Source organism: Poecilia formosa, unplaced genomic scaffold, assembly GCF_000485575.1.
Source record: "Poecilia formosa unplaced genomic scaffold, Poecilia_formosa-5.1.2 Scaffold319, whole genome shotgun sequence".
Taxonomy (NCBI): Eukaryota; Metazoa; Chordata; class Actinopteri; order Cyprinodontiformes; family Poeciliidae; genus Poecilia; species Poecilia formosa.
Window position 1 is genome coordinate 18,991 of NW_006800258.1, and position 13,983 is coordinate 32,973.

General features: G+C 39.6%; 2 protein-coding genes and 1 long non-coding RNA gene across 8 annotated transcripts in view; 1 reads left to right on the forward strand and 2 right to left on the reverse strand.

Annotated features, from left to right (window-relative positions):
- The window catches only part of LOC107833065 (uncharacterized), a 1,706-nt gene extending 588 nt beyond the window's left edge, over positions 1-1,118 (reverse strand). Inside the window, exon 1 of one of the 2 annotated variants that reach the window (XR_001658773.1) lies at positions 1,032-1,118. This is a non-coding gene — a long non-coding RNA (uncharacterized LOC107833065). The remainder of the gene's footprint in view (positions 1-1,031) is intronic. The other variant, XR_001658772.1, reaches the window with a different exon arrangement.
- Positions 1-4,593, forward strand: part of LOC103152585 (tetratricopeptide repeat protein 39A) — a 16,276-nt gene extending 11,683 nt beyond the window's left edge. For both annotated transcript variants that reach the window (XM_007573102.2, XM_007573101.2), the window contains exons 14-18: positions 1,020-1,140; positions 1,223-1,334; positions 1,909-2,023; positions 3,219-3,335; positions 4,046-4,593. In XM_007573102.2, coding sequence (XP_007573164.1) covers positions 1,020-1,140; positions 1,223-1,334; positions 1,909-2,023; positions 3,219-3,335; positions 4,046-4,151 — 571 coding nt within the window. In that variant the 3' untranslated portion in view covers positions 4,152-4,593. The remainder of the gene's footprint in view (positions 1-1,019; positions 1,141-1,222; positions 1,335-1,908; positions 2,024-3,218; positions 3,336-4,045) is intronic.
- gadd45gip1 (growth arrest and DNA-damage-inducible, gamma interacting protein 1) lies at positions 3,297-6,964 on the reverse strand. 4 transcript variants are annotated; one of them, XM_016661245.1, is made up of 3 exons: positions 6,419-6,938; positions 5,245-5,579; positions 3,297-3,355 (listed from the first exon to the last, which is right to left on the reverse strand). In XM_016661245.1, the coding sequence occupies exons 1-2, from the start codon at positions 6,817-6,819 to the stop codon at positions 5,282-5,284; spliced, it is 699 nt and encodes a 232-aa protein (XP_016516731.1). In that variant the 5' UTR covers positions 6,820-6,938; the 3' UTR covers positions 3,297-3,355; positions 5,245-5,281. The 4 variants fall into 4 exon arrangements, with proteins under 4 accessions (XP_016516731.1, XP_016516730.1, XP_016516729.1 ...); XM_016661244.1 differs by lacking the exon at positions 3,297-3,355 and adding an exon at positions 4,039-4,125; XM_016661243.1 differs by lacking the exon at positions 3,297-3,355 and adding an exon at positions 5,987-6,032 and having other exon boundaries at positions 5,009-5,579; positions 6,419-6,964.
- Between the last annotated feature and the right edge of the window lie 7,019 nt (positions 6,965-13,983).

The window sequence follows — 13,983 nt, forward strand, 5'->3', positions numbered from 1 at the left end:
AAGTGTGGTTTGCATTTGTTTTCTACGGAACCCCATAGGAGACATGAGGAAAAATGTGTCTTTTTTGTTACCTTAAAATCTTTCGCATTCCCTCGCAATACAGTATTTGCATACAGTCACAAATGTCAATTTAAAATTTTGAATATATACACATTTAAAGATCGGTGAAAATGTGTTTATTATTATTATTAGTATTATTATTGTTACCTCTTTGGTGGAAAAAACTGATGGGAAATCATTTTATTCACTGCATGTTTATGTCTGTGTAAGTTTGAGATGGAACAGCACATCACAACCAGCCTTTAACAACCAAAACTGTCAGACGATTTTATTACCCCATGATAATAACTCAGGAATAGATGAGTTGTTTCTTTCTATAAAACTTTAGATATTACACAACGAGATATTAACATACATGCAACTTACGAAAGCCTGATATTGTAGCAGAAAGAATGATGGTCACCATAAGAAACTTCCAATATTCAATTATGCTGCATGAATGGATCAGAACCTATTGTGACTAAATGCAAAAGTTTTGAAAGGTAACAGAAAAGAAAAAAAAATGCTCCATGTCCCTTAGGGGACTCTGTAGTTTTCAACCCTCGAGTCAATTTGACCATTTTTCTCTGTAAATACTGCTGCAGTTTTAAAGTCATAATTATGACATTGGCATAATCAAAGCTATGATCATGAGAACCTGGAGAATGTCTCCTTAGATAAACAGCGTGACTTTGTATCTCAAAATGATGATCTCAAATCTTATAATTATGACCTTGAAAATCAAAATTATGATTTTTCTATCTCGTGATTAGTTTAAATCTCAAAATTATGACTTTGAATCTTGTAATCATGACTTTGCATGTCATAATTATGACTTTGAAAGTCAAAATTACGACTTCCTGTTGAGCTATCGTTTTTCTTTCATGGCAGAAAATGCCTACTATAATTTATTTTTTTCCCCCAACCTAAAGTAAAATTTCGATTCTAAATCTGTTTCAACCTCCTTCCCTTTTCTTCAGACAAGTACCAACCCTCAAGCAGAAGATAGCAGGAAAGTCTCCTCCGACGGAAAAGTTTGCAATCCGTAAAGCCCGACGCTACAAGTCTTCCAACCCGGTCAGGCTGCCGGTGCCGGTTCTGGTGAGTCAGACAGCATGAAAAGGATCAGAGAAACCCACACAGAGAGTTCTGTTTGGCTCACATCACGCCTGCGTAATCACAGGAGATGATGTACATGTGGAACGGCTTCAGCATGATCAGCAAGCGGCCAGAGCTGACCGAAGGGATGATGCAGACTCTGGTGGAGGCAGAGCGCACTCTGCTGGAATCTCCCGGTATCGCAGCCTGTCACACATCACTGGATTTTTTGTTATACAGTGTCTGGGGAGAAACTAGTTACATTTACTCAATTACATTTACTTTGATAACTTTTTGGAAAAAAAAAAAAAAGGACTTTTAGGAGTATTTTTACTATCCTGTACTTTTTTACTTTTACTTGAGTTACTTTTTTATGAAGTATTTTTACTCTTACTTGAGTAAAATTTCTAGATTTTAACCAAAAAAATCACCAGATGCAGACACACACCTATTAAAGGAACTGATTTGGAAAAAAAATATCTTGCCTATTTTTTATTTATTTATTTATTTATTTTACATTTTAAGAAATATCATTTTCGTCCTTAGAAAACCAAAATTTCCACTTAGCTTTATATTTTGTTGTGTCTGATGATGTAATTTTTAAATACCAAATGACAAATAAGTTGATAAGTTACTTGAGACTTTTTACCAAATACTTTTTCTAATTTCTTGTATGGCTACTTTTTACTCTTACTTGAGTAAACGTGTTAAAAGTAGTTCTGCTCTTACTTGAGTACCGTTTTTGGTCATATGTTCTCATTTATTTTGCAGAGCACGAATACCTGATGGATGACCGCTGCTTGATCCACATGCTGAAGGGTTTGTGCTTTAAGAACCAGGCGATCCTGCAGGCTGCTGAGGAATGCTTCAACAAGGTCTGCTCCAGGTGGGCTCAGTTCGGATTCTCACCGTCAGAACGAAATCTTTACAGATTATTTGATAAGAGAACTCCGAAGAAATGAAAGCAGCTTTTCCCTGCTTGAATTTTCTCACACTGTAAATATTTGCCTGGCAAATATTAGCCTGACGTCAACGTCCGACGTGGATGCTCGTGATGCTTTTAAAAGCAGCAGTGCCTTGCAAAAGCATTTCTATGTCGTGTAAGTTACTAACTTGAATTCATCTTACTGGGATTTTATGTTGATCAACTCAAAGTAGCTCATGATTGTTTTTTTTCCTCCAAGAAATAAAAATCTGTAAAGTGTGTCTATCAGGTTTATGTCTGGCGTTTGCCTTCCTACGCAATTCTGCTCTATTCTAATGTCACTTCTCTGCTCCGTCTGGAATTTCTCCTGTTGATGTAGATCCTCTGGTATAATTTCAACTGGGCCAATCAGCGAACAGAAGAAGTTGTGAACACTGATGTTGATTTTCACTTTTTTAGAATCGTGTCCTGCCTGTAGTATTAGCGACGGCAGCAGACTGAAGTGAAACCGTTCAGCTCGTGTCGGCCACGCTTCCAAACACTGAATTAGCATAAACAGCCGTCTCCTTCAGCTCTGCGCTTCTCTCTTCGCAGTAAAGGACTGTTGTTTACAGCGCAGGCGATTTCTGGTTAGCTTCTTTTTAGCAATGAACTGGCCGTTGCATACGTCACAAACAAACATTAGCGACTTGGTAAAATTTAAATTTCAACAGTCAATGCCTCCAGGAAGAAATCGTTTCTCAATAGCCGAGGGTTCGGATCCTCTGTACGAAGCAAACCTTAGAAAAAGAGGCTTTTTTTCTTCTAAAAACCAGACTAGACTGACTGGAAAGGGTCCCGGCACATCAAATGTTGAGTCTGGTCCCAGAATCTCAGGCAGGACTTTGACAGCTCCTGTCGTATGTTTAGGGTCATTGTCCTGCTGGAAGGCGACTCTTTGTCTTCCTATCAACTCTGACCAACTTCCTGAGCCCATAAAGTAAACAATCTACATTAAATTTTCCAGTTGTAACGTCATGAATGCAACAAAGTTCAGCGTATCTGAATGCATAAAAACTCTGCTCCCATCATAACATAACCAGTGATGTCTTTAATCCCTGTGGTCTCGAGTCTCTTGTTTACCACAGATTGTCTGTGCTGCTCTTTGTGTTTTTAGTGAAAAGAAGATTAAGTTTGACCACTACCTGGTGCCCAACGCTCTGGTGGAGCTCAGTCTGCTTTACATCGACCAAGGCAGGAGAGACGCGGCTATCAAGATACTCCATAAAGCCAAGTAAGTCAGACATCCATAGCCTAAAATATAACATGATTTCATGGTATTACTGCAAATATTGGACATAAGAATGTACAACAGGACGTCATTCGTTTTATTTTAAACAGAAAAGCAACACTTGTCTTCCTGCTGTCGAATTATCGTAACATATAGAATATTTTTGTTGCAATAATCTATATTTGTTGACTATCGATGTTCTTGTATTTAGAAAACTTTCCTTTAATTAAAATTATTGGTGTCCAAATACCATATAGGGCCCGATACCAGTGTCAAATACTCGTACTCATAAAACAAGTCGATACTCCAAACCCATCTGCTCAGACGCTAAACACATTTCCTACCAGGTGGTGATGGAAATACACCAACGAGCTATTTGCTGATCTTCCAAAAAAAAAATGGCTGTCAGAATTTTCCGTTACCATTTTAAAAAAAAAAATCAAACACGGAAAATATTCGGTTAAACTTTTACTGTGACTGACTGAGGAGCGACGCAGGGTGAAGCCGCAAGCGCAGCGCGCTGTGCTTGTTACAATCTAATGAACATCTCCATCTTATTTCCTTCAACAGAATAAGCTACCTACTCCTCTATTTAAAATGACATTAATTATCTGTGAGTAACACTAACTTGTGCCCATCAGGACTTACTTGTCAGAAGCAAGGATTTCTTTTTAGAAACACAAACTAGCTCGACCTGCTCTTGTGTCCCTCAGGCACAACTACAAGGACTACTCCATGGAGTCCAGGACTCTGTTCAGGATCCACGCTGCTCTGGCCAAACTCAAGGCGGACCCTGAGGAGGAAGACAGCCAGATGTGACGGAAATGACCAGACTGCTTGTCACGGACCGTTCTAACCCGTAGTTTATTTACAGCAAACTTGACTTTTAAATACAACAGACAGTCGGGTTCCACTCACAAAGGTGTTTTTTGTGCCGTCACTGTGATTTAAAGAGGAGCGCTGCTCAGACAGACAGCAGCAGAGCTGGGATTTTCACTACCTGCCACAGGCGAACACACACCTGAGTGTACATATGCAAGTTATTTTATTTAACGGAGGAGGTTTTACGGTTTATAATGACACTGAATCTTCACTAATTGAACTTATTTTAGAAGAGTTAAGCACATTGTAAGATTTATTCAAACGTTTGGTTGTGCTGTGTTCTTCTTGAAGAGAAGGGAAAAATCAGTGGGGAACATCCGCTTCTGTAAACTGTACCAGGTACCATTAAAGTGACGATGTGTCATTTTTAATAGTGTGATGCATTGTGGGAAACTGTTGGTCACTCATACACCTTAATAAAATACAGTGCAAACATGTGGAAGAAGGTTTCCTCTGATCAGATGAGAACAAAGTCAAACATTTTGACCACTGGTCGTTCGTAGAGACGTTTCCTACAGAGCAGCTCCAATTGATGGCTCTATCAAATATTGACTCAAGAGGATGAAAACAAATCCAACCCATATATTTTAGATGTTTTTAAAGACAAAAATAATTCTCCTACTTCACAAGGACACAAAAATCTGAAGGTTGTCAGAAAATGTGATAAAGCTTTAAGTTAGAATACTGTCCTAAAACCATCAGTAAGTTTTAGATTTATTAGAATATCTGACATGCTGTGAGTTAGCTTGTTGTTGTTATCTCCTTTCTTTAAAGTTCAAATAAAGTGGTGTTTTGGAAAAAGTATATTTTATTCTAAAGTCTGTACACATGAGAAGATGGTGAAAATACATAGAAACAGAAAAAGTTATTTTCCATCGCTAAAGAAGGACTGCACTGGCTTATAAAGTCCAATTTCCAGCGCAATAAATACAAACGTGGCAACATGTCGCCAGTTTATTATATACATTTGTAAAAACACAATTCCTGCCATAATGGATTAAACCAGATTTGAGTTTTTTGTTGTTTCTACCTTAAAAACTGACAGCATGTTGCTAAAAACTCCAGTTCTAGGGCTGGGCAGCAGGGGGCGCTGCAGCAGGGGGCGCTGCAGCCTGCGCCTCCTTCTGTCTGCGCTTCAGCAGTTTCCGTTTCTTCTTCTCTTCCTTCTCTATCTCGGCGACCATCTCCAGGAACTTGGGGCTGCGGGGGTCCACTTTGTACCCGAAGCGCTCCTGCGCCTCGGCCAGCAGCTTGGCTTTCCGCTCCTTCTCCTCCTTCAGTTTCTGCTTGGCCTCGCGCTTTTCCCTGCGCCAGTCTTCCACCATCTTGGGCATCTTGGCCATGTTCGCCGCTATGAGCTTCTCCCTGTGGCGAAGAGATGAAAGAAATCAGCCTGTGCCGCCCAATAAACACAGCTGGAGCTAACATCAGAGCTAGAGCGGACTTTTTTTTAATTTTCCGTTAAATCTTCAATCACATAACACTGACAAAACATATTACATTTAAATTATATTTGACTTTTCATTTTTGTCACATTACAACAAACGTCAATGGAAGGAATGGTTTAATTTTTATAATTACAAATATCTGAAAACTGTGGTGCATATTGGTCAACACCATGATGCTGCCACCACCGTGCTTCCCCAGTGGGTAGGTTTGGAGCAGAACCTTACAGTTTCCATTTCCAGTTTCAAACGATAAATTTAAAAAATGCACTGAGAGACACCATAGATAAATGTGTCAAATATCTCAAAAGAGATTAAAATGCTTACCATGAACAATGCTGATTGGTTTTTCCAACTCCACAGGGTCTGATTACTAATCCAGGATACAGATTAATGCAATTTTTCTGCTGTTTTATTTGATTTAATTATTGTATTTACTTATTAACTGATATTTCAAATTTTACACAAAGTGTCCTGAAATAAAAGTAAAAGTTCGGGTTTTATGAATGACAAAAAAATGCTAAGTACAGACAAATTATACTTAATTACAGTAATGCGAGTAAATATAACTTGTTACTCTCCACTCCATATTCAAGCTTATGATTGTAACATGAAGGGTGGAAAGATTCATGGGGTACGAATAGTTTGCAACGCAAAGTATTCGTACTTTGCGTACGAATATGAAACTTCATAATGTGAAGTTTCCGTAAAGATACAGGAGAGAAACTGACCAATCAGAGCAGTTGTATTGTGACTTACTTCGCGAGCCGCTTCTCGGTTTCCTCCTGCTGTCTAGCCTCTATCTTCTTCAGCATGACTTCCAAAGGTGGGTGCCACTCTTTTTCCTCCGCTATAATCTTCTCCAGCTCCTCGGAAGACGGCCACAGAGACGCGGGGGGGACGCCCGAGGCTGAGCCGTAACGGCCGAACAGCTTCCTGTCATACCGAGACGTCTTTTGCCACTCCGGGGTTTTGTCGCTGTCCTTGTCGGGGATGTAGGGATCCCGGAGGTTCAGCCACAGCCGTTTGGGGTTGTAGCTTGCAGTCTGCAACACAAACCCACAGCGACAGTTCACAGGAAGGATGGCTTTGGACAGGGAAGCTCCCTTTAAAGTCCCACATAACGCTGCCGTCCTCTGAACCAGCATGGACGCCGCCATCTTTTCTTCTGTTTGCTTCTTCTGGTTCCGAAACGCTTGACATTTAGTTTTTTTGTATGTGTTTTGCCGCCGCCTAGTGGACTGGAGCAAGATGGCGCAAACTGCTTGGAATAATATTACAAGAAAAAAAACGAATGACGTTTCTTTTAGGCCGATAGAGGATGAAAAACCTAGTTTCTGGGTTGCTTTACATAAATAAATAAAACATAACTCATAAAACATAGTGTTATGATGCATTTTCTTTAATTGTAAATGCATCATAACTATAAAATAACTATTATTATTATTATTATTATTATTTTATTATTAATAAGATAGATAGATAGATAGATAGATAGATAGATAGATAGATAGATAGATAGATAGATAGATAGATAGATAGATAGATAAGCAGTTCTTTGCTAAAAACGATGAACGCTGAACACAGCTAGCTTGCGCTAACATCTTCTGGGGTAAACCTAAGTAAACAAACCAGTTTTGTAATGTCAACTAAAGTCTTAATGATGCTCAGAGTACTTGAACATGAGTTTACCAGTTCAAATTCTTGCCTGTAAAGATTAGTTATGGCTTCTTCTACAGTCTCTTCTCTTACCAAACAAACCAAGTCACAGGTTTTGATGTTTTGTCAAAATTACTCAGCAACTGTTTCAACCACATAAACTCCAAGAGCACACCAACAATGGATCCAGGGGGCCATGGAAGAACCCAGAACAACATCTGAAGCTCCACAGGCCTCACTGGCCTCAGCTGAGGTCAGAACAGTTTATGAGTCAACAATGAGAAAATGATTGGTCAAAAACTGCTTACAAGGGAGAGTAAGGGCAAAACCACTGCTGACCAAAAAGAACATATATTTGCCAAAAACAAAAAAACAAAACAAAAAATGTACGAATGAGCTCCAAAACTTTTAGGAAAAATATTAACTTTGAGTATCAATAAATGTGAAAATATGATAACATCCTGTGTGCAGTTTAACGAGACAAATCACTTCTTGATATGACTTTTTCTAAATAAGTGAATTGTGTATGTTTTTCAAGAGCAGTATTTCTGTTTGTGGAGCAGTGATTGCTGTGCCACGCAGCCAGCCATACAGTTATCTGAAAAAAAAAGACGTGAATAGTTTATCGTTATCACAATAGAGCCACAAAAATATTGTGAGAAAGCCTTATTATCACGATATTTATCCAAAGCAATAGATTTTCTTCTTGTTTGATATGAAACATTTCAATGTCACACAAAAAAAGCAAAAACCGAAGTAATGTGTAAAGAGGGCAAAATGTTTTTCACAATCATTTTTCTTGTTGCTTTGCTTTGTTGCACTGAGCAAACCCGCTCTCATAGAAGTAGATTTTAAAAAAATATATTATTACTATTATAACTTTCACCACCATTCCACTTTCAAACCAAAGCACAGGGGCTCCATCAGACGTTCAACGGTGCGGTTAAATTTAATTGTAAGTGCCGGCGAGCTGAGCTGGAAGTAGCCGTGAGCAGGTGGGCTGCGGTCGGAGCACCGGAACAAGGGGAGGCGATCTGAAAAGCTTTTAGCGCACTGAAGCATTTGGGGGACGGAATTTAAAAAAAAGATTTCTGTCCTCCCGAAAAATTTCTCCACCCTCTCTATCTCTCCCTCAGCTTCTACATTTGATTTCTTTGGAGGACTTTTAGACGAGAACAAATGGAGTTGCTCTGAAGTGTGGCACTTACAGAGACAGATGTCACCGCTTTTGTATCGTGGGAGCGCGCGGAGCTCTCCATCGTCATTAAAGATTTAGGGTTCCCATGGCACGAGGGTTGGTGGTAGGGGTCGGGGGGGAGAGGGGCGGCAAGCTCGAGACTGAAGGTGGGGGTGGGCATGACAGAGGCTTAATTTGGCTTAGGAGCGATCCGGTGCCAAACCGGGGCTTTAGGGATCGCGTCAACGTCAGTCACAGGCAAATGGGCTTGTTAACAGTTAGGCGATAAGGGATGGTGGCACGTTGACAGGTCTATTTCTGAGTGAGCGCGTGAGTGGGAGGGATGAGGTGTTGAGACGTGTTTAAAGGAAGTTATATAGAACACCTGAAGTGTGACTCGGTTGTGTCGCACATGTTTCTAGGTGCATTCAGCTGGCGGAGAGCACTGCGTTTGTTCCCGGTGTTCTAGTTACTGCGGTGCGGGAACCCTGCTGACAGGTTTTGGTTACATTCATTAGGCTCAGCGCGCGAGCCAACCACAGCCACATTTTGGCCGGTACATATCGTTGATTCAAAGTTAAAAAAAAATATCTTAAAAGTTTTCTTGGATCTTATCGGTTTTTTTTTTTTTTTTTTTTTTTTTTATTATTTTGGATTTTTCCCAATGGTACCGAAAACTGTTGGAAATGCTTTGGTTATGTAGAGAATCCTGCATGACAAGCGGTGGATGGAATTTATCTGAATTAGTTTTCTTGGTAAATGATCAACAACTGTACTTATTTATTTATTTACAACATGTTTTGGGGGAAAAAAGCAATTGGTTCAAAACGTGATAGGATGTTCCAGCAGAAATGACCAGCATGCTTTAATAAACAATAAACCAGAAATGAGCGAAAGCACTCAACTGGTTATTATTGGTCTGTCAAAAAGCTAAAATGTAATCTTTTTCTGATTCAGTTACCCGCACGATTGTTCAAACCCTCAGCAAATTTAGACTGAAAGGTATTTTTATTCATGGAAAATAGAGGCACCATATAAGGGAAAGCATTTTTAACAAAAAATAAATAAATAAATAAAAAATAAAGATCTGTTTTAATTCACATTTTTCACAAAAACAGCATGACAAAGAGAAAGATATTGGTTATCCTTCTCAAATAATTAATAATAATAATAATAATAATAAACATTTATTTGCATTATTACTATCAAGCCACTTCTTATTGCAGACCTTTTTGCGTGTTTTCACTGTGAAATTTGACCGTTCATCTTTCGTGTTGAGCTCAAAGTGCCAGTATCCTAATCTTTAGTTACTTTACAAATTAACTGCAAGAGCTAACAGATTGCCATAGCTACAACCTTCAGAGTGGAAGTTGTTACTGTGGGAAAAAGACTAAAAATTGGTTATTTCCAGCATCAAAACCTGCAAAAATATTCTAGAAAGGAAGCTGCTAGTTTTAAACTAGAAATAAGATTTTTACAAATAAAAGGAAGCGTAATGTAATATGACAAATTCGCTGTGTTTTATTGTTTTGTAAAGTTTAAATCTGGTTTCCTGTGGTGGCGCAGGGGTTGAACACGGCCCACGTGTGGAGGTCTTAGTCCTTGATGTGGCTGTCGCAGGTTCGATTCCTGGCCTTGGTGACCTTTGCTGCATGTCTTCCCCCTTCTCTCATTGCCCACTTTCCTGTCAATTAACTATCAAATAAAGGCCACTAGAGCCAAAAAAAAGTTTAAATCTATCAGTCACTGAACAGCTGCTGGATTAGGAAAGATTGACGGGTTTTTTTTTTTATTTAACAATTAAGGGTAAAGGTTGACTAACTCAACACGTAATACAACCAAAGACTAATGTTTACAGTTAAACCACTAACAGTTATGATTGCATATATAAGATGTGGAAAACAGTTCCAAAACTCAGCTCTGTAATCATTCTGTCGTCGTTTAGGTGTAACAACGAAAATCTGTACATTTGTAACACCAACTGCTCTCTGTCACACACAGTGTGACGTCTCCTTGGCTCCCGGTTAAGGGCTGCATAATATTTCTACTCTGATTGTAACCTACAGAGATTTTTTTTCCTTAAATAATATCTCTGTCTTTTGTTTGGAATATGAACATTGTAAGAAAACACGTGTCTCATTTCTGTGTTCAGAGATGGGATGGGGGGGATTCATATGACAAAATTAGGTTTTGTTTAGGCCATATGTCTGGTCCGATTCACCCAAATCAAAGGTGTAGAGGCTGGGATTAACGTGTTTAATGTGATTCTGCTCTAATAATGCCAAGAACTTTTAAAATCCACCGGATATCAACAAATATCTCAATATAGAAGTCTTGGACATCAACATGTTAACAACAGATCTTTTTGAACAAAGTAGCTTTTTGTTTTTTTACATTTTGACTACACTGAGATGTTGTTCACACATGAGACACGGTGGTCTTTAACTTTTAGGACACTTTAATGTGATGCTTTTGGGCTCAGCTCATTGTCTGCTGTAACAGATGAGAGCAGAATCCGAGTTTCTTCAGACGCCATAACCCACCTAGCGCTGCTAGCTTGTTCTGGCCTTTATAGGAAACCAACCAGGCCCAGAACATCAGTCCAATCACCTGTTTTAAAACGGGACTGATAGCCATGACCTTTAGGTTAGCTGGTTTCTCTGAAATCATTCTAAGGTTTCAGAGTACGTCTGCATGACTGCCTGTCATTTGCATTTGGCGATCTGTCTGGAGTGTACTCCACCTCTCACCCAATCACTGCCAGCTCTCCTGCCACCCTGAACGGACAATTCGTGGATGAATGTTTTAATTATGGACACAAAATAAACACTACAGATGCCAAATCCCTGCTTGTGTTATCCCCATGCGGCCTAATTTAAAGTTTTCTCCTCTATTTAGAAGTCAACACAACAAAATAATAATTACTGTAGTTGTCAGTACTGACCGTTTCAGAGCATCCAATGTCCCGGTTTGTCAAAGAATCAAAGCATTTCTACAAGGACAGTTGTCATTATTAATTATTATTATTATTATTATTATTATTATTATTATTATTATTATTATTATTATTATTATTTACATGGCTGCACATGCACACAGTCCGGCAGAGGGAAGGTTTGTTCGCGCTCTTTCATTAAAAGTGAATTTGCCAGTTCAGCGTTACTATGCGTTGAAACTAAGAACCCATAATGGTTCCCTAACTGGGCTTAATGAGCCTGTCTTTATTGGCCCTGAACAACAGCAGAGGATTTTGCCCAGAATTGGGATCAGTAAGCATTTCTCCACAACAACAGATTCGGATCCAGATCCGTAGAAAAGTCAGCGGTGCCTTGAAGTAACGTCTCCGTTTCCTGTTGCGTCAGCACATGGAAGAGGTTGGGTCGGCCTCGCTGGTGGGACAAGTCCCCACAGTGCTGGTGATGAATTACAGCGATCTGCCGGAACGTCACACTGAAATTAATAATCCAAAGGTAACTACTGTTGTCCTTGGCAGCTGGGGTATTAATTGCCAAAAGACGGCTTGATCTTTGGCCTTAAAATTTTTTTAAATCCCAATATTGCTGGTTTTTCCATTTGCAACCATAATGCTCTAAGAAGAATAGTTCATAGATTTTTTTTCTCTCTCTTCTTCATGCCTGTGATCAGCTTTGCTGATTTTGTTTCTTTGGATTCTTCCCAACTGTATATCGGCAGAGTAAGCAGTTTTACAGCAGTCTGGGGTGGAGGAGTTTCTGGATTTTTGGGGAGGTGTGGAGACATATCTGCTCTCTAAAAGGATATTTATGATTTTTTAAACACGTTTTTCTGATTTAATAAAGACCAAACTGGACTTCTACAATCCTAAAACAACTCTGGTGTCAACATTTCATAGGGATTTCTGTAAACTGTTTCATGGATCTTTAAAGTTGCATTAATTAACCGTTTTTTTTTTTGTTTTGTTTTGTTTTTTGTTTTTGTATATTTGTTGAAACTGTCACTATGTTGTAACAGTATGATATGAGACAGATAATCTGTGAAAAATTCCAACATCCTTTGCCTTCCCCTGCTGCCAACTAAGAAACAACCAATCAGAGCCAGGAGGCAGGTCTTAGTTCTGTCAATCACCCCTCCCTGTGCTGTGTACCGTGTCATGAATGCTAAAGCTAGTTAGCATGGCTACCAAAGACGAATGTGAATTAACATTTTTTCTGTACAGTAATTTGTTTCTTCCCGACTAGCACATTTAGCAGCAAGTACATGAGGTTGATTGACATCGCTAACACCCTCCTCCTGGTCCTGATTGGTTGTTTTTAATCAGACATACAGTAGCTGCAGGAGGAGGTGGAGGAGGTCGATTTTTTTCTAAGATTATCTGTGTCCTTCCTGTGACGGAGGTTTGGGGTAGATAGAAAAAAAGGAGGAATAAATTCTTGCCAAAAAAAAGTTTGAAAAGTTGAAAATTCAGAAAATTCCCAGAAATTTCTGAGTTACAAAGTTTCTTGTTTTTCAAGAAAATTTTTGGCAGAAATGTACTCCTCCTTTTTTGTCTACACATGGCCCTAATAGGCCGTCCTACTGTCACGACACGATGCAAGTTTTAGCAAGTAATGTAAAAAACATTTGTCACAGTTACACGCTGCGGCTTTCACTGCCCTGTAAGGAGAGCAGAGCGCAGAGTAAGAAGGAGATATTTCAGTTTGATGTCCCAAGCTGCTTTCTTTCTTAAGAGCTGGCTTTCCAGGAGATTTATGAACCCGGCCGCAGAGGTTAGAGCGGGCTGACGGCAGCGCGCCGCTGGAGAGCTTTAATTTCTGCTCCCTTTGCGGCAGAGAGCGCAGCGCAAGAGGCAAGCTTGGACTCCCTCCGCTGTTGTTGCATTCCCTGGGACAGTTTTGTTTTTTTTCTTTTTTGCATCACAAATCTTTACAGCTGAGCAGGAAAAACATCATTATATATACATACACACACAAACACACGCCAGGTTCGCAGAAGGATTTTTGGCATTTGTTCCCAGTCTGTAATGGCGCAGGGGATTCCCCTGATGCTAAACCACTGTCCTTGAGGTATTTCTGTTGTTTTTCTTTCCTTTATTATTTTGTTTTTCTTTGTTAGCCAGTGATAAAATAGCTGGCTAACACTCTGGGGAGTGAACAGATTGCAGCTCGTGACAAATGTGCACGTGTCCAATTTGAAAACATTTGTCATCAGCAGCGATCAAACATCCTTCCCTCCACCCCAAAGTGTTGAGCTGTAAAAAAAAAAAAAAAAAAAAAAGAAAAAAAAAGTGATTTTCTTCCCACTCTCTGTGAGTCCAAGGGCTTTTTTTTTTTTTTTACTGCCCGGCCCAGGATCCTAATGAGATGATGAATGGGAGCAAAATACGGACTGATGGAGGCTCTCTATCCGCTGGTGACTGCTCATTTAAGGGGGGAGATCCATCAAACGTGGGGCCGGCACGCGGATGCGGCCCTCGTAAAGCGGAGCCGGGGTCCGGCGAAGATGAATGGCG